Source organism: Acipenser ruthenus, chromosome 15 (assembly GCF_902713425.1).
Source record: "Acipenser ruthenus chromosome 15, fAciRut3.2 maternal haplotype, whole genome shotgun sequence".
Classification (NCBI taxonomy): domain Eukaryota; kingdom Metazoa; phylum Chordata; class Actinopteri; order Acipenseriformes; family Acipenseridae; genus Acipenser; species Acipenser ruthenus.
The window spans coordinates 18,180,448-18,205,038 of NC_081203.1; the positions used below are offsets into that span (position 1 = coordinate 18,180,448).

At 45.0% G+C, this 24,591-nt stretch overlaps 1 protein-coding gene across 3 annotated transcripts in view; it reads right to left on the reverse strand.

Moving 5' to 3' along the window:
• Positions 1–99: 99 nt before the first annotated feature.
• The window catches only part of LOC117422425 (spectrin beta chain, erythrocytic-like), a 72,987-nt gene continuing 48,495 nt past the window's right edge, over positions 100–24,591 (reverse strand). For 2 of the 3 annotated variants that reach the window (XM_034927828.2, XM_034927830.2), the window contains 20 exons: positions 24,332–24,534; positions 23,578–23,668; positions 23,350–23,496; positions 22,120–22,383; positions 18,121–18,330; positions 17,686–17,775; positions 16,689–16,967; positions 15,904–16,034; positions 13,750–13,954; positions 13,000–13,374; positions 11,575–11,819; positions 10,754–10,892; positions 9,857–9,941; positions 9,074–9,270; positions 8,621–8,703; positions 7,491–7,557; positions 4,646–4,908; positions 2,936–3,109; positions 2,663–2,705; positions 100–2,239 (listed from right to left, as the gene is read on the reverse strand). In XM_034927828.2, the coding sequence (XP_034783719.2) occupies positions 2,048–2,239; positions 2,663–2,705; positions 2,936–3,109; positions 4,646–4,908; positions 7,491–7,557; positions 8,621–8,703; positions 9,074–9,270; positions 9,857–9,941; positions 10,754–10,892; positions 11,575–11,819; positions 13,000–13,374; positions 13,750–13,954; positions 15,904–16,034; positions 16,689–16,967; positions 17,686–17,775; positions 18,121–18,330; positions 22,120–22,383; positions 23,350–23,496; positions 23,578–23,668; positions 24,332–24,534 (3,483 nt within the window). In that variant the 3' untranslated portion in view covers positions 100–2,047. The remainder of the gene's footprint in view (positions 2,240–2,662; positions 2,706–2,935; positions 3,110–4,645; positions 4,909–7,490; positions 7,558–8,620; positions 8,704–9,073; positions 9,271–9,856; positions 9,942–10,753; positions 10,893–11,574; positions 11,820–12,999; positions 13,375–13,749; positions 13,955–15,903; positions 16,035–16,688; positions 16,968–17,685; positions 17,776–18,120; positions 18,331–22,119; positions 22,384–23,349; positions 23,497–23,577; positions 23,669–24,331; positions 24,535–24,591) is intronic. The other variant, XM_058987279.1, reaches the window with a different exon arrangement.

A 24,591-nucleotide genomic window follows, 5' to 3' on the forward strand; every position in this document is an offset into this window, starting at 1 on the left:
CTGCAACAGCAGCCAATACTGTCCCTACAGTCTGCTTTTCTGTACTCTCTTTTTACTGTGGATTGGGCTTCCAATGAAGCTGATTGAATAAAGTCACTGTTCTCCAAACGGTTGCTTTTATTAGGTTTTAAATGTTAGCAACAACAAAAAATACATAAAAGGGAGAAAAAAGAGGATGAACGGCAAAACAAGTATTTGTAGCTTTACATTTGAGAGAACTGCAAAAAGAAAAAATGCTGTAACAAATCAAACACAGGTATGCATGTAACAACCCCTGTAAACAATGCTAAAGAAACGGGGATACATCACAGAACAAAGATTAGACGCCAAAGGCAACCTGCTGAGTAGAACAGTGCCAGCAACACTAAGGCAGGCGTGGTACTTTACAAACAAGAAACAGTGGCATTCTGATGTACACCATTAAGGTACAGTCCCCCTGGCTCTGAATCCCTGGTTTGAATTTCTATGTGGTTCATCAAGTTATATTAAAAACAAAACATTGTTTTTAATCATGAGTCAAATATGTATTTAATAATATAATATAATATAAATATAGTGATATACCTCTATAATAAAAATGTCTCTCCAGTAAGTACCTATATATTATCTCTTGTTTTTGTCCAGTTTTCAAAATCTAGGACTTGGGAACAAAGTCTTTATTTGTGTGATTTCTGTATTCAAATCTCTTCCAGATCCAGGGTACTGCATTGCAACACAACTCCAATCTTCAGAGTTCCTGCCATGTATTGTTCATGGTCCGATACTTGTGCTTCCCTCTTTGCATACACCTTCTCTACCTCGGCATTCTCTCTTATTCTGCATAGCTCAGTCTTTACATATAGAAGTTGCATTCAGTCACAGACTACAGCCGGAGTAATTGTGCCCCTTGTGAAACTACTGCTTCTAAAACTACTCCATGCAATTCAATAGCTAGCACCATTTTTGTGTTCTTTGAAATAAAATGTACTCTAGTATTTTTGTGTAATTATGAGTGCTGTTATTCTTTTGTGGTTAACATATTAGAATGAAAATGCTAACATAATATTGCTTAATTTGAGGATTAAATTGTAACCTGCAAAACAATGTTCCTGTTCTATCTGAAATGCTGTGTTGTAAAAAAAAAAATCCAGAAATGCCCCTTCAAAAACATCCAGAAAATAAACGTTACGTTAAGAGGGTGATTTTGGAAATTCTTTACCATGACTGCCTAACCAAGAATATCCATAGGCATGTTTTCCCAAACCCCTTTAATATTCAACACCAGGGGTCTCCCATCCTGGTCCTGAGGGCTGCTGTCCCTCCTGGGTTCTGTTCCAACTGTACCCTAAATTAATTAATTGGACAAATTAAGCTTCTAATAAGCACTTAATTGCTCCAATTAAGTAATTTAGGGTATAGGAGGGACAGCGGCCCTCAGGATCAGGATGGGAGACCCCTGCTCTACACAGCACTGTACAACTCCTTGAAAACAAACCAAGCTGCATCTGTATGGTAACACTCTGCAAGAAAACTGCATCTCAGTGAGGCCAGGACCAACATTTACAATATTAGCCACGACATGCCAAAACTGCATAGACTTCTGGTTTCGATTTCTGTGCTTATAGTACAGTATTGCCGTTACAACCATTTATTTCTCTTTAAAATGAATAAGGCAAAAATTAGTAATATAATTAAAAAAAGAAAAATACTGTACGTAATCAATCTTTGCTTAGAGCTATAACACATGCAGTCACTTTTAATAATAATAAATCTCTTCTAATAAACAATCTTTGGTTGTTGCTTTTTTGTGAACTGAACCTCCACACATTAACCTTCAAACAGCAACAAGTGCACTGCAAGGTGTCCAGCGTTTGTACTGCATGTTTACTATCTCCATTTTAAATCATAAACCTTAATAATAAAAGATATGTTGTTCATCTGACAAACCTTTTCAAATACAAAATAAAAAAGCTCTTCATATTTTATTATGTGCACCTTCTGTTATAAATGTCCTTTTTGGTGTTTTCAAAAAGCGCCACCAGAAGCTGTGGTGTCTGGTTCTCTCTCTCTATTTCTTCTTTGCGAAGGGGTTGCTGAATCTCTTCTCCTTGTCCTTCTTGCCTCTGCCGTTGTCTCTGCTGGCTGAGGTGGAGGGCTGGGTGGGCAGGCTGTGTGCCCTTCCCTCTGTGCTGGGACCCTGGGACTCCCCCTGCTGTGGAATCGCATTCTGCACAGCCTGCACCCAGCTCTGTAACTCCTCCTGGTCACACACAACACAAGATAGACATCAGAACCGGAGCATCATTCATTCTTCACAATCTGCATGCAAGGTCTCACTTGGAAGGTGATATTTTCAGACCTGTGTGTGTATTACCACTTTTCTTAAATCACCTACGTTATACAAGATGCACTGAGGAATGAATTAGTTAGTAGGGTTGATAAGAACTAACACAGAGACTGCGTTGTTGCTCGCAACTTGGTTGTACAAAAAAAACAAAGGTTCATTGAGGCATAGAGTTGAGAATAACAGGGCCCCCTGTTCCCATGCTGCAGAGAACTGAACATCAACTGGACAGCTTTTTATTTATTGATCAGTTTTCACATTCAATTGTACGTTATGGAGTTTCCCACTCTTCTGCTTGTGTTAAATCAGCTTCTGATTTTGGCTGAAGCAGCAACTCACCTCGTCTTTGGCCTGGAAGAGGTACTCGCTGCCATCGTGAAGTCTGTAACAAAAAAAGAGTAATGGGAAATTAGCTAACCACTTGTTTGCAGCAATGTTCTTGTTAAAGAAAGGGAAACTGAAGGGCATGAAACACAGCCACCTGCAGGTACTGCAGCTGCTGAAGCAATTGTCATCAAGTTGCTCTCAACTGTTTTAATATTGTCGCTTAACCTCTTCACATTTTCTAAGATTACGGAGTAAAGACGCATTGAAATGAGAGCCGATTCTCACCGCAGTCTGAAGACATGCTTCTTCTTCTTGTAGTTGGTTAGGATTTCACACGCTGCATTTTTGAGTGAGAGAGGGTCTTCACCGTGGTAGGTGATGCCGTAGCTTAAATTCTTAGCATCTTTATAGCAGGAAAGTTCCTCAGGTTTCAACACACAGTAGATGTTGTTCCAAGACCTACAAGAAGTAGTGATGATTTACAGTTCTGTGCAAGCTGGCATGGTCATTATTATCATGGATTATGAAGTGATGATTTACAGTCAAGCTGACATGGTCATTATTATCATGGATTATGAAGTGATGATTTACAGTCAAGATGACATGGTCATTATTATCATGGATTATGAAGTGATGATTTACAGTCAAGCTGACATGGTCATTATTATCATGGATTAAACTATTTAAACGTATTATGCATCCCATAACTAACATATTCAAAACTCACTAATGCAGAGTACAACAGTTCTGTTATTTCAGGGCACTTGATATTCTCTTGATTTTAGAGTAGTGTTATCTAATCCAGGTTTCTAATCCATTGTTTTACCTCTTATTAGAACTAGTCACGTTATCACTGTCGCTTTGCTCTGAATACCTTGTTTTTCATACTTTCATTTGGGCTATGCAGTTATTTCAGTATTTATCACACAACACCATCATGTGAACACACACCACAAAACAGAGGTTTATTATCATTTTTTATCTTTAACATTTTTTTTAAATATGCTAAATGTTAAATCTAAAAATTGAAGTAAATTCAGACAAAATTCTTGGAAGTTTTTCCTGGTTAACCCATTGAGAACAATTTTCGATATATTCTGATGAAGGTTGGTGTGTAGTTTTCCCATCAGAACAGAAATTCCTAATTTCCTAATGATCTGTTGTTGGCATTTAGGTAGTTTTGTGATGGTAAAGACTAAGTCTTAAATGTCTTCATGGAATTTATTTAAGTTTTTTTTTTTAATTTAGTAGGTCGCGCCAATTATTTTTTATTATTTTCTCCCAATTTAGAATATCCAATTATTATTGTTAAGCTCAGCTCACCGCTAGCACCCCTGTGCTGACTCGGGAGCGGCGAAGACGAACACACGCTATCCTCTGAAGCGTGTGCCGTCAGCCGACCGCTGCTTTTCAAACTGCGGACTCACCATGCAACCACCTCAGAGCTACAGCGTCGGAGGACAACGCAGCTCCGGGCAGCTTACAGGCAAGCCCCCAGGCACCCGGCCAGACTACAGGGGTCGCTGGTGCGCGGTGAACCGAGGACACCCTGGCCGACCTAAACCCAACCCCGCCTGGGTTAAACCGGCAGCGTCCGGGCTATAGGGTGCATCCTGTACTCCATGTGGAGTGCCTTTACCAGATTGCATTACTAAGTTTACCACTATTGAGTGTTTTAAAGTATGGGTCATGGTATTTTATTCTCAAGAGAAAAGACTCTAGGCGCTGTCATGTTGGGCAGTGTCTCTGAAGGCAGTGGTGTGTTGGGCAGTGTCTCTGAGAAGGCAGTGCTGTGTTGGGCAGTGTCTCTGAGAAGGCAGTGCTGTGTTGGGCAGTGTCTCTGAGAAGGCAGTGTCTCTGAAGTGAGTGCTGTGTTGGGCAGTGTCTCTGAAGGCAGTGGTGTGTTGGGCAGTGTCTCTGAAGGCAGTGGTGTGTTGGGCAGTGTCTCTGAAGGCAGTGGTGTGTTGGGCAGTGTCTCTGTATGGAGCTGGCTACCTGTTGGAGGCTCTCTTGTCGGGCCCCTCGAGATCGTGCTTGCGCACCAGGGCTCCCTCTAGCTGCACGGCCTGGTGTCGCTGGGTCGGGGTGGGGAGTGTCGCTGCTCTCTCAGTCTCAGTCGGGGCAGGCAGCAGCAGGGCCTGGGAAGGTATCTGTCCCGAGCTCTCGTCCAGCTCTGACTTATCCGTTCTTTCAAAAGAGGTGTCTTCCGAAAACTCTGTGCCATTTAACAGATCGGGCTTCTCTTCAACCCCCGACACCTGGCATTGACATAAATAGCAAAACAAAAGTTTATAATCAAATCATAATCAAGATCCGGTTTATTAGTGGCTTTACTCGTTGGTATAGAACTTGTGTCAAGGAGATATTGTAACAAGTAAATCCTATGTATCTGCAGCTTCAGTATTGGTTTTGAACAATGATTCGTTTTTAGAACTGTCTTTAGTTTTAACCCTTTAGGTCAAACGAGGTGCACAAAACAGGGTTTAAAATGTACTGACAGGTTGGATCTGGTCATCCAGATGGTCAGTTTCCTCGTGATACTTGAGTCACTCTCAAATGTATTTTAAGAAGAAACCGTTTGAACAACTGCTCAATTCCTTGTGAACCTTAGGGGTTAATCAGATTTAATTTAATTATCTGGACATCAATCCCAATTAGGATGACCACCTGTCCCTAACTGGACGGGACAGTCCCTAAATGTAAAGATCAAGTCCCGGTCCCAATGACTTCGGTACAGAATCTGTCCCGGATTCCTAGACACAGTGTAATCTTACCATTTACAGTGAAACCATAGCATATCTGTTTGGCGCAAAGCCCCGCCCCTGCCGCATCATTTTGCAATGCCTTACACCACCAAAATGATTGACACATTGGATAGCCAATCTAAGACATAAAACGATATAGTCCCACTATCATGTGCCTCACACTGATCTGCTTTGGCGACAGCAAACAAAATACTAAGTTGATATTTCATTTTGAAATACTGTTATCAAATATACAGTATAAAATATGCAAATATACAATAGCACCCCCCCTAAAAAAAAAAAAAAGTCAGGTGTCCCGTTTTTGCATTTTGAAAAGGTGGTCACCCTAATCCCAGGGTCAGTTTTGCCTATATCTGAAGCTGACATGCAAGTCCACACCCATTGAAGCTTCCCTTAGACTTTTTAAGAATATGTTTGTTAACATTTATATATTTAGCTAAATCTGGACATTTCTGGGGTTAAATCTAGGAAAAAAAACACCCGTTAAAACATTAGTGCTTTTTTATACCCTTGTCTCCCCACACATGGAAGCTGCCGTTTCGTCTCTGTTCACTGCAGTTTCACTGACACTCGCCACTTCAAACATCATTTCTCCGGTTCTTCAAATTCTAGAGTGATCGTCAACGCCTCATTTGAAAAGGTAAAAACTTGGACTAATTAGCTGTCATTTATGTATTTATTTCAAATGTTCTATCCTTTAAAATGTATTATTATTTTTTTTTTACAGAACATCCCCTTTAGTCATAGTCGCGCCCCCCTTATTGACTCTCCGCACCCAACCTTGTGCATCACCGATCTAGGCTAAATTGACAAATCACATATAATTATCTAAGCAGTTCTTTCCTGTATGACTTTCCATTTGAATGCATATAAATCAGTGGCCAGAATTGTCACAGCACGCATGAGGAACTGCACGTAGACTCCTATGAAAAGCACTTTCTACTTCAGTGCACTGCAGGAAGTGGATAACATGTTTATATGCATTGATATTAAAGAGCTGACCGAACTGTGCAATTCCCGTAAGCACTGATTCAGCAAAATTCATACAGAAATGTAGAGCGTGCACTGCAAATATCCACACAAATATACAGCAAGCCTCAAACACACGTCTTACTGTTACAAACTACACATTGTTCAGATTGCCTAGCTTTCCAAACACAGTATTCAACCAATCAACATCACAGCTGTGTAAAAATCCCGGTACATCATATCCTGCGTAAGGATTATGGAGATCCGTGCATAATTCTAAAGTTAAAAAAATAATATTTCTGTTTATTGCTAGTTCCTGGGTACAATCTTTGGTTTTGTGGTTTATAATCAGTTTATTCACTGTATGCATGTAGGCACATCCCTAGCGGCACAAGATGACATCATCTCCTTTACAAGGGCTGTTATCCTGCTTATCTCTGTTTTTCCCTGCTATCTCGAATACAGTGTGAAATATCAGGGTTATCTTAACTGATGTGTTCTTCTTCTTGCTTAGATTTTTTAAAACCTCAAAGCACTCCTGTGGCCAAAATAGATCTCTCAGAATCATGTCTAATCTTTCCTACAGGCCACCGAAAAAATCCACTTTTATTTCAAAACAAAATTCCAAGTATCTAACAGACAGCACAAAAAAAAACAGTCAGACACAAGTGGTACAGTAACCCTGTGATCCCCTCTCAATCCAGAGCCTGTCTATTCTGGAAGTAGGCATGATTTGTCTGCCTAGAACCAATGTAAACCTGACTGTGCAGTCCAGCACAGAGTCACGTGGTTTTTCTTTCTAAGTTTATAATTAACTTAGAAATGTTGTGTACCTACACACGTGTCCGTGGCTGTGATACATCTACTGCACAGTAAAATCCTTGTTTACATAATGAAAGTCAAATTAAAATAAAGCAATCCTATGCCTGGACAGTACTTGTATTATATGTGCTGTCATACAGTTTTCAAATAGTTTGTCAGTTTTCCGGTTCTTATCACTGCCAGATAACAGGTTTTACTGTACTATAAAAAAGACACTGTGCTCTACTGTTTTGAATAATTACATTAACATCTTAGAGGAAAAACTGTTCTGCTTTAAAACTGACCAGAGTTTGTTCTTCTGCGGTGTGGAAGTGGGATGAGTCTCCAGTGATATCCTTCGAGTCGTCCCGCCTGTCGACAAACACGGTTTTGAATTAACCCTTTGTATACGGTAACGTACAGCTGGTATGATTCACATGGTATAAGACTGTCTACTCACAATACAAGCTAACTTGTACAGCCCTGCACCTCCTGTATGGTACATAACTGTCCTCTCCAGTGCACTTTGGGTGAACAAGTTCCCATGACTGAGATAACATTGTCAAAAAAAAATATACTGGAGAATCTGTCACTTGCACTGACCCAAGTGAAAAAGATTTCATTCATTTAGTTTCTTTTAGGATTTATACATTTTCAAGGGGAAGGGTTTGATTCCAACTTGGGACACCTGTGTAGAATGATATCAATCAATGCCTCCAACAAGAATGAAAAATACAAAAAATACCAACAAAAAAAGGAGAGGAGCTTCTCTTCAGTGCATGCTCAGTGACTGGGTTGGTTTGAGTTCAGTTTGTAAGAGGAGCTTCTCTTCAGTGCATGCTCAGTGACTGGGTTGTGTTTGAGTTCAGTTTGTAAGAGAGGAGCTTCTCTTCAGTGCATGCTCAGTGACTGGGTTGGTTTGAGTTCAGTTTGTAAGAGGAGCTTCTCTTCAGTGCATGCTCAGTGACTGGGTTGTGTTTGAGTTCAGTTTGAAGAGAGGAGCTTCTCTTCAGTGCATGCTCAGTGACTGGGTTGTGTTTGAGTTCAGTTTGTAAGAGAGGAGCTTCTCTTCAGTGCATGCTCAGTGACTGGGTTGTGTTTGAGTTCAGTTTGTAAGAGAGGAGCTTCTCTTCAGTGCATGCTCAGTGACTGGGTTGTGTTTGAGTTCAGTTTGTAAGAGAGGAGCTTCTCTTCAGTGCATGCTCAGTGACTGGGTTGTGTTTGAGTTCAGTTTGTAAGAGAGGAGCTTCTCTTCAGTGCATGCTCAGTGACTGGGTTGTGTTTGAGTTCAGTTTGTAAGAGAGGAGCTTCTCTTCAGTGCATGCTCAGTGACTGGGTTGTGTTTGAGTTCAGTTTGTAAGAGAGGAGCTTCTCTTCAGTGCATGCTCAGTGACTGGGTTGTGTTTGAGTTCAGTTTGTAAAGTCCTGGGCTCACCTCACTCCTCGCTGCTCCTCAGCCTGATCCCTCATCATCTGCTGGACTGCCTGCTGCTGTTTACGAACCTCCAGCAACTCCAGCTGCACACAGGAAGCCACAGTGAGTACAGCCCGCACAGCAGAGTTATAAACACACAGAACATCCGAGAGAGAGGTGTGTATACAGTGGCTGCATCGCACTTAGCAAAATATAAATAGATGCACATTAAATCCATAAAATATATATAGCATATAATTTGTCTAAATGGGTGGTGCAACAAACACAGAATTTTAAGGTAATTTCAATTCAGTAAAGTGGGCACTTGAGTACATATACCATCTGCTGGACACTCACCGTGTTGCAGCTAGTTCTGTACAATAAATACTGTAGTTGTAGGCTTTGACTGGATAACGTAATTCCCTTTGGTGCACTATAGGTTTAGTTTCAGAAACAGCACATTGCTTTCCTTACTGTTGTCAGCCTCTCCAGTGCAGCTAATCTTTCCTCCCAGGTTGCCGTTGACTTTTCGAACGCTTCGTGTCTTTTCAGTAATTTCTCCACCTCGGCCACAGTTTGGCCATAATCTCGACTGGCAACGTAGGGCTCCTGTGCGATCAGCCAGGCCTCAGCCACTGAGGCATCCCTGGAGAACTGACAGACCTCCAGCACTGCGGGGGGGAGAGAGAGGGAGAGAGAGAGAGGGAGAGAGAGAGGAGAGAGAGAGCGGAGAGAGAAAAAGAGAAAGAGAAAGAGAGCAATAAACTTGCTTGAATCTGGTAAAACGCTCCATTATAGGTTTCCTTGGATCTCCCATTGTATTCCATTGCAGGACTTTGTTCCAACCACAGCCTTACTTAGCTGACCTTGAGAATAATTAAGGGCCTGGCTTGAACAAAGTCCTGTAATGGAATACATTGGACTGGAAGAGCCAAGTCTGTCTACCCCAGTGCTATACAGTGAAGTTATAAGAGTAAGTAATGTTGTTTTTTTTTTGTTTTTCATAAAAAGACACAGATTTATGGGACGATAGCTTTACACTGAATTGTAATTTGCACCAAATTAATCTAAACTGTTCCAGATAATGCTGCAAAACGTGGAACAAGCAACTCTTTTTACATGTTTCAACGTTGTTTGTTACAAGACTTGAATTGTAATAAAAACTAGAAATCCCCCCTTCAAAGTGACACGCTGTTGTGTATCCAGTGTTACAGTGATGCTATCGCTCCAGTGCAGCGCAGTACAAGCAGAACTCACACAGACGCAGCCAGTCCCATCTGTCATCCCATTTCACCAGCATCTCCTTCTTTTTCTCCGTCAGCTGGATTAGTTTTTCTTTAATCTGTAAACACAGGAAGTTTGAAAAAATGAAATTGTGTGTACATTTATACCCTGCACATGCTGTATGGGTGGAAAACCCTGATGAAAACAGGTGTTTAATGCAGAAGTTGTTTAAACCCACAAGGTTAATGGCATTGCCCAAAATGTCCCCAGCAGTGTGGCTCATCCTACACAACTCTAAGCTGCTAGATCCTTTTTGTTAATTGACAGGCATTGACCGTTCCAGGTACGGGATGCCAGGACTCTTGTAATGATATGACACGGAGCTGCACAGCAGGAACTCTTCTACAGTCTCACCTCCTGTGAAGCCTGGTGTTTGCATGCTAACAGCGCCATGCCCAGGTCCACACACGTACTGAAGCTCCTGTTCTCTACAGCCTCACCTCCTGTGAAGCCTGGTGTTTGCATGCTAACAGCGCCATGACCAGGTCCACACACGTACTGAAGCTCCTGTTCTCTACAGCCTCACCTCCTGTGAAGCCTGGTGTTTGCATGCTAACAGCGCCATGCCCAGGTCCACACACGTACTGAAGCTCCTGTTCTCTACAACCTCACCTCCTGTGAAGCCTGGTGTTTGCGTGCTAACAGCGCCATGACCAGGTCCACACACGTACTGAAGCTCCTGTTCTCTACAGCCTCACCTCCTGTGAAGCCTGGTGTTTGCATGCTAACAGCGCCATGCCCAGGTCCACACACGTACTGAAGCTCCTGTTCTCTACAACCTCACCTCCTGTGAAGCCTGGTGTTTGCATGCTAACAGCGCCATGCCCAGGTCCACACACGTACTGAAGCTCCTGTTCTCTACAACCTCACCTCCTGTGAAGCCTGGTGTTTGCGTGCTAACAGCGCCATGCCCAGGTCCACACACGTACTGAAGCTCCTGTTCCTCGCGTCCATCTCAGCTTTAATGCCCTGGTGATATTTCATTAGTAACTCCACCGAAGAGACATCCCTGCAAAAACAGAATACAGTCCATACATTAACCATACATTAACCACACATTGGGTTTTTATTGAGCTTTGACATGGAGAATCAATGTAAATTTAGTGAGGGACAATGGCACTGACCCCCATGAGAGCTTCCCTTCACAGCTTTGCCAGCAAGCACAGTTTTATCCTCTTTTGTTTTACATTTGGAAAGCTAAATTGTACCCCATTTTCACTCCAATTTAGAATGCCCAATTTCAGTGCGCCACCTCTTCACTGCTTCCCACGTACCAACCCAAGAAAGAAAGACAGGCATTGCCACCCTCAGATTATAATTTTTTTCCAGGATGGGAGGGGTCGCTTTTGCGACAATGCAGGCCCCCCAGCTGGCCCCCAGCCAACAACTCCACGCGACCAGGATTCAAACCAGCGAGCTCCTGGGCATACGACTCAGACTGCACTCATGCGGTAGTGTCTTTACTGGAGGAGGACCCACACACCTAAATGACCTGAACAGCACCAGCATGCCATTTAGTCCTGGACCTCTCTCAAACCAAAGCTGCTAAATGGTCTGGTGGTTTTGTGACGTGGTTTGATGTCCACTGGAGGGCTAAGGAGACCAATCTCACTTCACTTGTTACTCGGTCTGGATTTTAGCCCAGGTCTCCAGAGGAAAGGCCCCCTAAACTAACCTTCTCCTTGCCTCACCTTGGCTTCTCCTGAGTTTCAATCTGCCTGATGATGCTCTCCATCCAGGACATGAGGTCCCGCACCATGCTGAAGAAGCGGAACTTGTCGGCCGTGTCCTCGAGCCTCGTCCGGCGCCCATCGCAGGCATCCAGCAGTGCCTTCCACGCCTCCACCACCTCGTGCTCTGTGTGCTGGATGGCGTCAGCCTGGTCCCCGACGTACTGAGCGTGCAGACGGGCTGCACTGTCCTGGAACTGCTGGACCTGCGGGGCGACAGGGGGACCTAATGAGGGGGCTCTTTCAGTGAGACACTCACTCAGCAATCACTTTCTTACATTACCTTTAATCAAAAAGGTATTCAAAGTTGAGTTAGTTAAAGTTATACATATACGACAAATGGAAACTCTTTGCTATTCACTTTCAACAGGATTCTGAATCTGTTATAACAGGATGCAGTACAGTTTGGGTACACCAAGGTTCCATTAATGCACTGCACAGTCTGACTAGAATCACTGGTTTAAGTTGAATTCAGCAGCATGACTTTTTCTTTCAAATGCAGTACCTTAAAAGAGGAAGTCACTTGTCACAACAGCTTTAAGCAGATAACACAACAATCGTCAATGTTCTCTTGTATAAAAACCTTGAGTCTCGTCTCGACTCACTGGGAAGACTGTTACCTCCTTATTTACCTGGCCTGTAATGATCACTTTACAACACAGAGGTGCCCATAAATATTGATACACTCTATTGATTCCTCTGGTAGCATGCACAGAGTCAGGAATTCGATTGAATGTTTTAGCAGTGGGGAGGAAACACCAATGTCTTGGTCCATAGTCCAGACAATACAGCATAGCTGGATAGAGTTAAAAAAAAAAAAGAATTGTCATTGAAAGTTAATTAGGGTTAAATGAACTAGTAACAGCACATTCTGATCATCTCCAAAAGCACAGAGAGGCTTAAGAAAATTTGGTGTGATGTTTCAACACACTGTTCTTATTTTGTCCTGTTTTTTCAGTGTATTTTTTTTGCACTGTTAATGAATCACCCTGTTATCTTTTTTTTAAATCTATTTAAGGTGTTTTTTTTACTAATCAGGAGGACTAAAGTTCAAAGTGTGGCCTCTGTTCTTGCTGTTAAGACAATCGACTCTTTTCACCCACTAAACCTTAACGATTAACTTAGAAATCCTCTGAACCCTGGAGACGAGGCCCAGCCTGGGCAGCCTGGACTCGGGGTGAATGAACAGTAGGGATCACTGAATCACAATGGGGAGAACAACCACAAACCCTCCCTGTGTACTCCCAGCCATGCCAGCCAACTCAGCTCCATCAGGATTGGAACCAGCAAGCTTCTGATTGCATGACTCACCCTGTATTCACACGGAGGTGCCTTTACTGGGTGAGCCACTGCACATGAACAATCAGAGAGGCAGGGGAGGCGTACCTGTTTCCCGAGCGTGTGGATGTCTCGCTCGAAGGCTGCGTGCATCCTGTGGAAGGACTCGGCCGTGCTGACATCTCCGCCCACGTCTGCAGGGAGCTGAGTGTGCTTCTCCTGGAGCAGGGCCAGCAGCTCCTTGCCATCGTAGAAGTACTTGTGGAGGTCGTAGGAGGTGGTGAGCAGCTGGGAGCGCGTGTCGATGAGCTCCAGCAGGTCCCCCCAGCTCTCGTTCAGGTTGTCCTTCCACTCTGCCATGGTGGCTGCCTCGCTGTGCTCCCTGTCGATCAGGCCATCTATCACGCGGTTCACATTGTCCACCCGCTCCTGCCCAATGCTCCCCGTGTCCCGGGCAAAGTCACGGAACTTGTCTCGCATCGTCTGAAAGAAAGAAATCAGTATTGTTGGGCACAATCTGGCTAATGTTAAATCCTGTATTGAAATATAATAATCATTATATTTCAATACAGGATTTGGGCATTTATAACACTTAATATACTATTCTGTACCAGAAGAAAAGAACAAATCAATGACCTCGTATAGATGAAATTTCAGATGATCAGCCAGCAAACACCCTAAACAGTGCAAAGATCTATTTTATAATGTACGTCTGTAAGTGTTCGGTGGCTACTTCTGATCAAGGTGAGAGTGTATTTTCTTGTGCATTCTTTATCATGCTTTGTAAACGTTATAAGTGTAGTTGTAGTTAAACAAGTTCAGGAGAATGGTTGGTTTGATGTTTCACCAGGTGCTCACCGTGACCTGGTTGATGTCCTGCCCCATTTCCTGACATGAGGCCACCTTCTCTCTCTCTCTGATCCAGTTCTCCAGGTCCTCCACCTCCCGGCTCAGCTGGAACAGGCAGTATGTGTCCTGCAGCTTCGTTCTGCGCTCCTCCGCCAGCTCCTTCAGGCTGGTGTACTGCTTATCTACCTGCCCCTGCCGCCGGAGAATCTGCTCCCTGAGAACAAGAGCAACAGAGTTGTGAACCCCTTCTAGAAGAGCACTGAGAACAGGGGCAGCAGAGAGTGAACCCCTTCTAGAAGAGGACTGAGAACAGAGCAGCAGAGAGTGAACCCCTTCTAGAAGAGAAATGAGAACAGAGCAGCAGAGAGTTAACCCCTTCTAGAAGAGCACTGAGAACAGGGGCAGCAGAGAGTGAACCCCTTCTAGAAGAGCACTGAGAACAGAGCAGCAGAGAGTGAACCCCTTCTAGAAGAGAACTGAGAACAGGGGCAGCAGAGAGTGAACCCCTTCTAGAACAGCACTGAGAACAGAGCAGCAGAGAGTGAACCCCTTCTAGAAGAGCACTGAGAACAGGGGCAGCAGAGAGTGAACCCCTTCTAGAACAGCACTGAGAACAGAGCAGCAGAGAGTGAACCCCTTCTAGAAGAGCACTGAGAACAGGGGCAGCAGAGAGTGAACCCCTTCTAGAAGAGCACTGAGAACAGGGGCAGCAGAGAGTGAACCCCTTCTAGAAAAGCACTGAGAACAGGGGCAGAAGAGAGTGAACCCCTTCTAGAAGAGCACTGAGAACAGGGGCAGCAGAGAGTGAACCCCTTCAAGAAGAGCACTGAGAACAGAGCAGCAGAGAGTGAACCCCTTCTAGAAGAGCACTGAGAACAGGGGCAGCAGAGAGTGAACCCCTTCAAGAAGAGCACTGAGAACAGGGGCAGCAGAGAGTGAACCCCTTCTAGAAGAGCACACTGCATTCATAGGTATACTGCTCTGGCCAAACATTTTGCATCACCCTATAGAATTAACAAATTTAGCTTCATAAAGTCGAATGAAGCCTGCTGAATAATGTTACATTAACATGTGAGATTTCGAAATCTAACATGAAATACTGTACTACTATTATGGCTTCAGTTAAATAAAACATCTAAATGATGCTACTATCGTTTAAAAAAAAATGTTTTTCTTTTTTTTTTTAATTATTCTCAATCCTAAAATTCTAGGTGATGCAAAACTTTTGGCCACAGCTGTAGACTATATTTAAGAACAATGTATGGGACTATGGGCCCAATTTGTAATACATTTACTATGAAGCAGGTATTTCACCTGTGATTTGCCCATAAGGAAAAATATAGGCACATATTTTTAATAACGTCCATCAAATAACTCGTCTTTCAATTTGAAAAGAAATGCTAGTTGATCAGTTTCACTTACTATTCTAAATGCTTAATTAATTGATCGATTAACTCTATAATTGATATTCTGATCTCATAGTCAACGTTTGGCTTAATGTACCTACATTTATTAAAATGAAAGAATTAGTTTAGATTTAATAAAAACAGTCATTTCAAATCAATTCAAAGAACTATTGCTCTCTCAGGTGGCTGTGTCTTGCTTTGGCACAACCCCACTCTCTGTGCATAATGTTGAACAGATTATAACAGTGAATCCAAACCTTTTCCAAGATTCTCCCCACAGACATGGGGCTACAAACTACACAAGTACTGGTACTTTAGATATACTAGCTTGAATGTTTTTTATAATAGTCTTTTTCTAATTGCAGAAAGGATCAAATTGCATTTTTTTCAGTGCTTGATTATTTCTGTGTGTGACAGATGGGTGTCTGGAAATAGATGCAACAGGTGAGGTGGGTGCAGCAGGTGTGGTGGGTGCAGCAGGTGTGGTGGGTCAGCAGGTGAGGTGGGTGCAGCAGGTGAGGTGGGTTCAGCAGGTGAGGTGGGTGCAGCAGGTGAGGTGGATGCAGCAGGTGAGGTGGATGCAGCAGGTGAGGTGAGTGCAGCAGGTGAGGTGGATGCTCTTTGCAATATTTGTAGTAAAATCCCAATTAGCCTTGTTAACATGCATGAGAACAGGCGAATGAGGACAGTGTGCATAGCTGCAGAGGTTCTAAAGGCACCAGTGTGTTGGGGAGCCCCGGGTGATTCGATTGCGTACCCCTCGGGATGGTCCTGGGCCAGTAGTTTCTGAGCTCTGTCAGCCAGCTGCTTGATGGAGTCTGCGTAGTTACACACTGCCTGCTGGAGAGTCAGGTGCCTCTTCAGCATCACCATGGCACTCTGCTCATCCTGCAGAAACAAAGCGGAAATCAATCAATCACTCACTCACTCACTCACTCACTCACTCAATGTTTTAAACATGCACATCTTTCACAACTTCATATCAGTGGAAAGCATTAGGCATCTCATCCTCTACACAAACCCATAACCATGCATAGTTTAATCAAGATGTAGGGATCATACGTTAAAGGTATGGTGAAATACTGTCTGTGTAAAGCTTCAGCTCATTCACAGTACATGCCTGCGGCCACTTCCACAGTCACACCTGTACATAGATAGGTCTACTGCACACTGAAAATCTGGAAAGGAAAACAGATTAGCCATCATTGTATTCACTGCCATTCCTTCTTCAAGAACAGCCCAGAAGTCAAAGTCAAAGCATGGTTCGTGTGAATTTGAACCACAAGTATTAAACACATAGTGCTGAATTTAGAAAAGTAAACGAAATATAACAATAAATGCCAAACGTTTTGACTAGAAGTCTTTGAAGACATTGAGAAAGACTTCTAGTTGAAAATGTATGCCACTGAATTAAGTTTTAGTATTTCTAAATATGAACCTCACTCCCTGTTGCTTCTATGCTTTTCCTGAAGGTTGTTGACGGCCCACTCCTCATGTCCAGTGTGGAATAACCGTGTTCCACTCCTGGTAACTCAGTGCTACCTTTGGCTTTTCGTCAGCGATCATGTACAGCTCCTGCTCTCCTATCCAGGCCTCTGCTTCAGCAGCATCCATGTAATACTGCTGTGCTTCGTTCACTCCCCTCAGCCGCTCCCGTCTCTTGACGGTCTCTTCCTGCAGCCTCTTCCAGATCTCCTGCAGCTCCCCCATCTGCTCCCGGATCCCATCCGAATCGGGGGTCCCTGCAGCAATGATGCCATCGCCTCTCTCCAGGACTTCGGCAACGCGGGGCTGGTGGCCCTGAATCTCCTTCTGCAGAGTCTGAAAGAGTATTGGATCAGGGTTCCAGTCTCCAGATCGAGATCATTGCCGTAGCTATTCCAAATATTGGAATGTAATTACTCATTCTGACAAGATCTAGACCAGGGCTGTCCACTGGAAGTCTCTGGAGCCCTGTAGGACTCACTGAGCTCTACAATGTGGCTGTTTTGATTTAGAAGTGGAGTATCTAAATGGGTTTGAAAAGACTACAGAGACAATTGGTAGTCTTCAGGAGAAGCAAGTACTTTTTGTTCAGCTTTGATCTAGACCGCATCACAGGCAGAAACTCGCATTCTAATAATGATGAAGAGAAATAAAGTGCTTGTGGTTCTTCTTGCATGTGAGCACTTCTTCACTGACAATAGAAATGGGATGCATGTAAGTCCCAATTGGGTGTTGTTTAACTTGGCATTTTTTTACAGTAAATTATTTTGTAACCTGGCCCTGTTTGCAGATATGATCTTATCTTTATACATCTGATCCTGTTTTTACAAATGTGTTCAGATATAAGGATACTGGAGAACACCATGATAAAAGCACAGCAAAGTGGAGTAAAGCATCATGACAGCATGGTAAAGAGCAGAGATCCTAAAATCTCAGAGTTCATAGTGAAGTTCCTAACTGCACAAGCATGGGGATACAGCACTGTTCTATGGCGCACACGCTGGACACTTTGTTGTTTGTGTAGCAGGGTTAGATATGAACCCGCTCGGTTCACCTGATTCTTCTTCATCAGTAACTGCACGGCCTGCATGTTGTTCCCGTGGTCCGTCGACGTGGCGAGCGGCAGCCGCTCTTCCACCCACAGCTGAAAAAGACAAAAAGAAACATTTGTAACTCTTGGGCATTATTTAAATAATTAAAATCAGAAAGTCAGTATGTCCAGATATTCAACACTGAAATAGTAATCTGTGATAAAGTTACTGACCAGCCATTAAAAAATGGCCCAAGCAGCTCTCCAGCCTGGATACAGAAACTTCTTTTGAGTAAATCCCAAATAAGAAAGCCGGGGAACTAAAAAAGTGAATCACGACTTCCATATTTACTCAGACAACAGAGCTTCGCTGAGCAGAACAGAAAAATCAGGCTCTGGGTGTGTTTGATACCCGTTACCTCATTCACTCCTCGTGGTTTTGTTTTCAGGTTTACTCACAATTTCGTCGGCCAGGTCGCGGTAGAACTGGTGCACTGCCCTGGTGGCCTGCAGCTTCTCTCGTCTCTGTCGGAGGGGGGCCAGCAGGTTCTGGAACTTTTTCTCCATGACCTGGGCATACTCGCCCGTCTGCGACCCGTCCTTCAGAGGGTCCTGGGTCAGCAGCTCTACCAGCTCCCTCTGCCTCTCCTCCACCTGCTTCTCCGTCACCTGAGGAGAGAGAGCAGACAGGGGTTTGAGAACACACCCGGGCAAAGGGGTATAGATACATACAGTACATTGCAGTGAGTCGTTGTAAGTATTGAAAAGCATTGTTGTAGCACTGGGTAAAAAACATTAAGGCTCTTCAGTGCCGAATTCAATCGAGCATTGCTGGAGTGGAAGAGGCTGCATATAAAAAAAGAAAGATGAAACCAATCTTTTGAGTTGTTTGGCAAAAGATATCTCCCAAGACTTGTGCAAAACGATTGCACATGCTGTGACAGGTCCCCTAGAATCTGTGATTGACCCAAATACAATCAAGACATTTGCTTGTTCTACATATGGTTGTTAATGTTTATACCTTGGACTAATGTTAACAAATGTATCCTTATCAAGAGCTTAAGGGTATTCAAGCTATTGCTATAGAAAAAATGACAGGAATCAGGAAGTTACAGGATATTCAGTTGTGTTTATAATGCATTGTCACAAAGACGGCCAGAGTGGGTGGCGTCAGACCAGACAGGAATACACAGACACAGAGACGGTGGTTGTGATGAGCTGAGTGCAATGGCTGCACTCAGCGTTTAATAACAAAATAAAAGGTTTAAACAACGGAATACAAAACAGGACACGGCACTACACGCCAAAATAACCAGACAGACAAAACGAACTACACAGACAAACACGGTGAGCTTCTTTTACTATTATTTTACTTTATACTACCCTCCGTCTCCTAACCCGTTCTCCACTCACCGAACACCAACCCCCAGTGAGTGAAAACATGCAGCTTTTATGCAGTTGTACCGAGATTCGATTGCTAGTCAATCATTCAATTGGAATCTCGGTACAACTGCACGTGAATTAATTAAAGTGCAATTCCCCGTGCTCACATATTACTTTTTACTTGCACGTGATGTGATGTGCCATCCCCGTGCCTAAATACAAATATACAATTTACACACACGTGAAACACAGACCGCTTATATCCCGTGTACCAATGCCTATACACCAACATTTACACACAACACGTAACATACAACACAGAACACACAAATGCACACAGGGGCGGGGCACTTTGCCACATATACCCCCCCTTGTGCGCAGCACACATGGCCTCAACGGCCACCTCCCCCCTTAAAAACCCAGCAGTCCAGGACAAAGTCTCGGGCTGGGAAGGGAGGCTTCAGTGGGCCCATGGCTGGAAATGCTGTCAGCTCCCCTGCCGGTAGTGGCACGGCTGACAGCATGCTGGTCCCGTCCTGCAGCGAAAAAGCTGCGGGGGCAGGTGGTCCCCCGACCTCCCCCTTCTTCGTAGCCGGCAGCTCCCTCCTGTGGGGCTCCGGCCACAAGAACTCCTGCAGCGAAACTGCTGCTGGGGAAAGTGGTCTCCAGACCTCCTCCCCCTTCTTCGTGGCCGGCAGCTCCCCTTTCTGGGGCTCCGGCCACCGTACTCCCTGCGGAGGTACGGGCAGCAGAGGCAGCTCCTGCTCCTCTGCTCCGGGCGGTGGCGGAGGCAGAGGCAGCTCCAGCTCCTCTGCTCCTGGCGGTGGTGGAGGCAGAGGCAGCTCCAGCTCCTCTGCTCCTTGCGGTGGTGGTGGCAGAGGCAGAGGCAGCTCCTGCTCCTCTGCTCCTTGCGGTGGTGGTGGCGGAGGCAGAGGCAGCTCCTGCTCCTCTGCTCCTTGCAGTGGTGGTGGCGGAGGCAGAGGCAGCTCCTGCTCCTCTGCTCCTTGCGGTGGTGGTGGCGGAGGCAGAGGCAGCTCCTGCTCCTCTGCTCCTGGAGGTGGTGGAGGCAGAGGCAGCTCCTGCTCCTCTGCTCCTGGAGGTGGTGGAGGCAGAGGCAGCTCCAGCTCCTCTGCTCCTGGCGGTGCTGGCTCCCTCTGCTGTGGCGGCTGGGCATGTGCGCGCCGTGCTGCCTTCAGCAGCATAGCGAGAGGCTGCTGGGGGACACCAGCATCCTGCCCTTCTCCCCCCCAAAAATTTTCAGGGGGTTGAGCCTGTAACCCCTCCCCTTCCGGCTCTTGGGGCTGAACCAGCAGGCATTTTCCCTCTGCTGGTGGCTTGGGTCCCAGGGCTGTGGAAGCCCCGACTTGCCTCCCTTTGGGCTGTGGACGCACCGACTCCTCCCTTTTGGGCTGTGGACGCACCGACTCCTCCCTTTTGGGCTGTGGACGCACCGACTCCTCCCTTTTGGGCTGTGGACGCACCGACTCCTCCCTTTTGGGCTGTGGACGCACCGACTCCCCCCTCTTGGGCTGTGGACGTTCGGGCTCCCCCCACTCAGGCGTAGGACGTTCGGGCTCCTCCCACTCAGGCGTAGGACGTTCGGGCTCCTCCCACTCAGGCGTAGGACGTTCGGGCTCCTCCCACTCAGGCGTAGGACGTTCGGGCTCCTCCCACTCAGGCGTAGGACGTTCAGGCTCCTCCCATTTGGGCTGTGGACGCTCAGGCTCCTCCCGCTTGGGCTGTGGACGCTCAGGCTCCTCCCCATAGCTGCGGAAGGGACAGTGGGCGAACAGGTGATCCTGGTCGCAGAGGAGGCACCCCGGCGATGGCTTGTTACATCGCCGTGGATGCCTGGCCCTTAGGCGGCACTCCTCCTCCCTGTCCTTCACCTCTTTATCCGTCTCTGCCTCCCGCTTGGGCTGTGAAGGCAAAACCAGCAGGCATTCACCCTCTGCTGGTGGAGATGGGGACAGCAGGTACTCCTCTGCTGGTGGTCCTGCTACCTGGGCTGCTGTTCCATTTATGGTTGCCTCCAGGTAGCTGAGGACAAACTCCACACCTTCCTCCAAGGTGTTTGGGGTGTGTTCCTCCTGATATGCCTCCCATCTCTCACAGTCCATCATCCACAGAGCCCAGACGACCATGGGCAGAGACTGGGCCTCCAGCCCAGCATTCTCCAGGAACCAGCCCCGCAGTTTGATGGCGTCTTCTGCCATTGACTTTTTTTTTCCCCAAAAACAATATTTGTAATCCTTTTTTTTTTTTTTTTTTTTTTTTAATCCAGACCCCTCCTGGTCTGACGCTTGGAGGCGCGGCTATCCCACGATGACACCACGTGTCACAAAGACGGCCAGAGTGGGTGGCGTCAGACCAGACAGGAATACACAGACACAGAGACGGTGGTTGTGATGAGCTGAGTGCAATGGCTGCACTCAGCGTTTAATAACAAAATAAAAGGTTTAAACAACGGAATACAAAACAGGACACGGCACTACACGCCAAAATAACCAGACAGACAAAACGAACTACACAGACAAACACGGTGAGCTTCTTTTACTATTATTTTACTTTATACTACCCTCCGTCTCCTAACCCGTTCTCCACTCACCGAACACCAACCCCCAGTGAGTGAAAACATGCAGCTTTTATGCAGTTGTACCGAGATTCGATTGCTAGTCAATCATTCAATTGGAATCTCGGTACAACTGCACGTGAATTAATTAAAGTGCAATTCCCCGTGCTCACATATTACTTTTTACTTGCACGTGATGTGATGTGCCATCCCCGTGCCTAAATACAAATATACAATTTACACACACGTGAAACACAGACCGCTTATATCCCGTGTACCAATGCCTATACACCAACATTTACACACAACACGTAACATACAACACAGAACACACAAATGCACACAGGGGCGGGGCACTTTGCCACATGCATCTAAAATTAAAAGCAGGGGAAATAGATTTAACAATCTATGCACATATAAAGGCATACGAGAACATCTCATATACAGTATACTTTTAAAAGAAAGTGCAATATTGTTGTTTGAGGACAATGGTGGCGTCTCACCTGATGCTTCTTCAGCAGTATGTTGGCACTGGTCAGATCCTTCCCGTAGTCCTCAGACTGCAGCTGCTGTGACAGGTCCTTCAGGCACCTGTCCAGGTCTGAGTAGCTCTGCTCCAGCAGCTCCGAGCGGTTGGCGTCGAACAGCCTCTGTGCTTTGTCCTGTGTGGTGGACTCCAGCTCGTCCCAGAGCCGGTGCACCTCATCCAGCCTCTTCGAGACGAGGGGCGTGAGCTCCGGCTTTGCCAGCATCAGCTGCTCTCCTTCCTGTCAACACAACACACAGGGGCCATGTTTCCATTGGCGCCAGGACCCCACTCTGTTCCAATGCCAAACTGGGGCTGCCTGCTGTACAAAGCCAGTCTACAATCCAATCTGCAACCGGACTTTCCACAAGGGTCAAAGATCACCAGTACATATCATTTTTTGTTGTTGTTTTTAATGATGTTATCCTTGTCTTCCTCTCCAATTTAGAATGCCCAATTACATTCCTTCACCTCAGCCACTCCGCACAACAGCTCAAGAGAACTAAAGGGAACGTACTGCCTATATGCATCCTTTGTATAATTCCCATTCATAAGTGACTTCACCTGCCAATACAGTGAAACCTCTGTATTCAGTCAAGGGGCCCACAAAATGTGGCCTTAAGGAAGTGACTTACCACTGAACGTACAGAGGATTTCTTGTAAAATTATTACCATTTCATTTATTCAATTTATTTACAGTATATTGGTTAAGAGTTTAACCATTTTTATTGCTATTATTTATTTTAGTTTTTTATGCAAACTGTGCTATGTAATCGTTTTAGTCAGTTGTCAGGTTTAGTTTAAAAAAGGTTTGGTTTCCCAATCATGTCACATTGTTTTGCACCATGCTGGTCTTATTAGAGAGGTAATTTAACAGAGGGCAGAGATGGTGGTCTTAATACTGAATACAGGGGTAACCTTAATACTGAATAGAGAGGATACCTTAATACTGAATACAGAGGAGACCTTAATACTGAATACAGGGGAGACCTTAATACTGAATACAGGGGAGACCTTAATATTGACTCAATAGGAGGAAATCGATTGTCTTTACTGTAAAGTGATCTTTTTGTATTGTCCTGATAATAAAATGAATTGATACCCTCAGGGTTCAAAAGAATGTAGTCGCTCAGCACTAGTTGGGTTTCTACACACTAGACTAGACTAGACTAGACTAGACTACACTGCACTGCACTGCCTGTTTTACCTGGTCGATCTTGTCCAGCCAGTCCTTATTGGAGGCCAGTTCTGCCATGAAGGCTTTGTGCTTCTGCCATTTGCTGTGGAGATTGCGGGCTTCATCATACGAGGTGTCCTGTGCTGTCAACATCTTTTCATTGATCCAGAAAGTAAGCTGCAGGAGGAAACAAAAGTGCAATCTAGTACCGATCTGTCAGCCACACCACTGCCCAAGACAGCCCCATGCTCAACTTACATCCTGGGTGTTTTGCAGGAAATGCTGCAGGTCGCTGTTGTCTTTTAGTTTGGCGGTCACCTCCTTAGCTTTCCTCAGGTTTGTGTTGTACCTTATTGAACAGATTAAAAGCAGTCACAATCTTCATACAGCACTAACTGAATCCAGTCTCCTCAATGCTTTATTACAAACAGCTACAGTAGAAGTACTTTAAGTGTCAACAGAATAAGACTAGAATGTTTTAAAACAATTACAAACCTCTTTGGATGACAAAAGGCACTTATGTGGTATGTTCAGTGCTAGGACAGATCAATATTCAACCTAATGGAGGTATTCTGCAGTGCGTTCATCTGGGGTGAAGAGAGCGCAATAACAGCTAGATATTAAGATGGATATAACTCAAAGAAGTGGGGAGGGACACTAAAACACCATCCATTCCACCATCAATAGTTATGGCAGCAAGTCTGCAAGGCACCAGAAAAGTCTGGTCTTCAGAATGACCCATTTTGAAAGTGTTCCTTAGAATCATCAGAATGAGAATCATGGATAAGGAAATACGTTGACAACTGACCAAGGTGTGTCAGCCCATTGTAGATATAACTGACTTGCAACAGGGAGCTTTCAAACATTGAAATAATGCAAAAGACAATGTGTGAACATATCTTGCATTGATAGAAGTGTCAAAGCACAACACGTTCTGGACGGGTGAAAAGCCAGTCCCTACGTAGGAACACAAAGCGGTAATAAATGCTGCGGGTTTGTTTCTGTTCTTTACCTGTCGTCGATGCTGCTCATCTTGTCTTTGACTTTTCCAGAGTAAATGTTCCTGCTGTCCACTAGCTGCTGCCCGCCGTCGATGGTGGCTACTATCTTGTCTTCGTTGGCGTCCATGGTGTTCATGAAGTCCTCATGTTTTCTCAGGGCAGCTTGCGCCCCCTGCAGTGTGTCCGACTGCTCAGTATGAGCCAGGATGTACTCCTGCAAGACCATGCCACATAAAAAAATGCATGTCATTTTAATGACCTCAAAATTGTC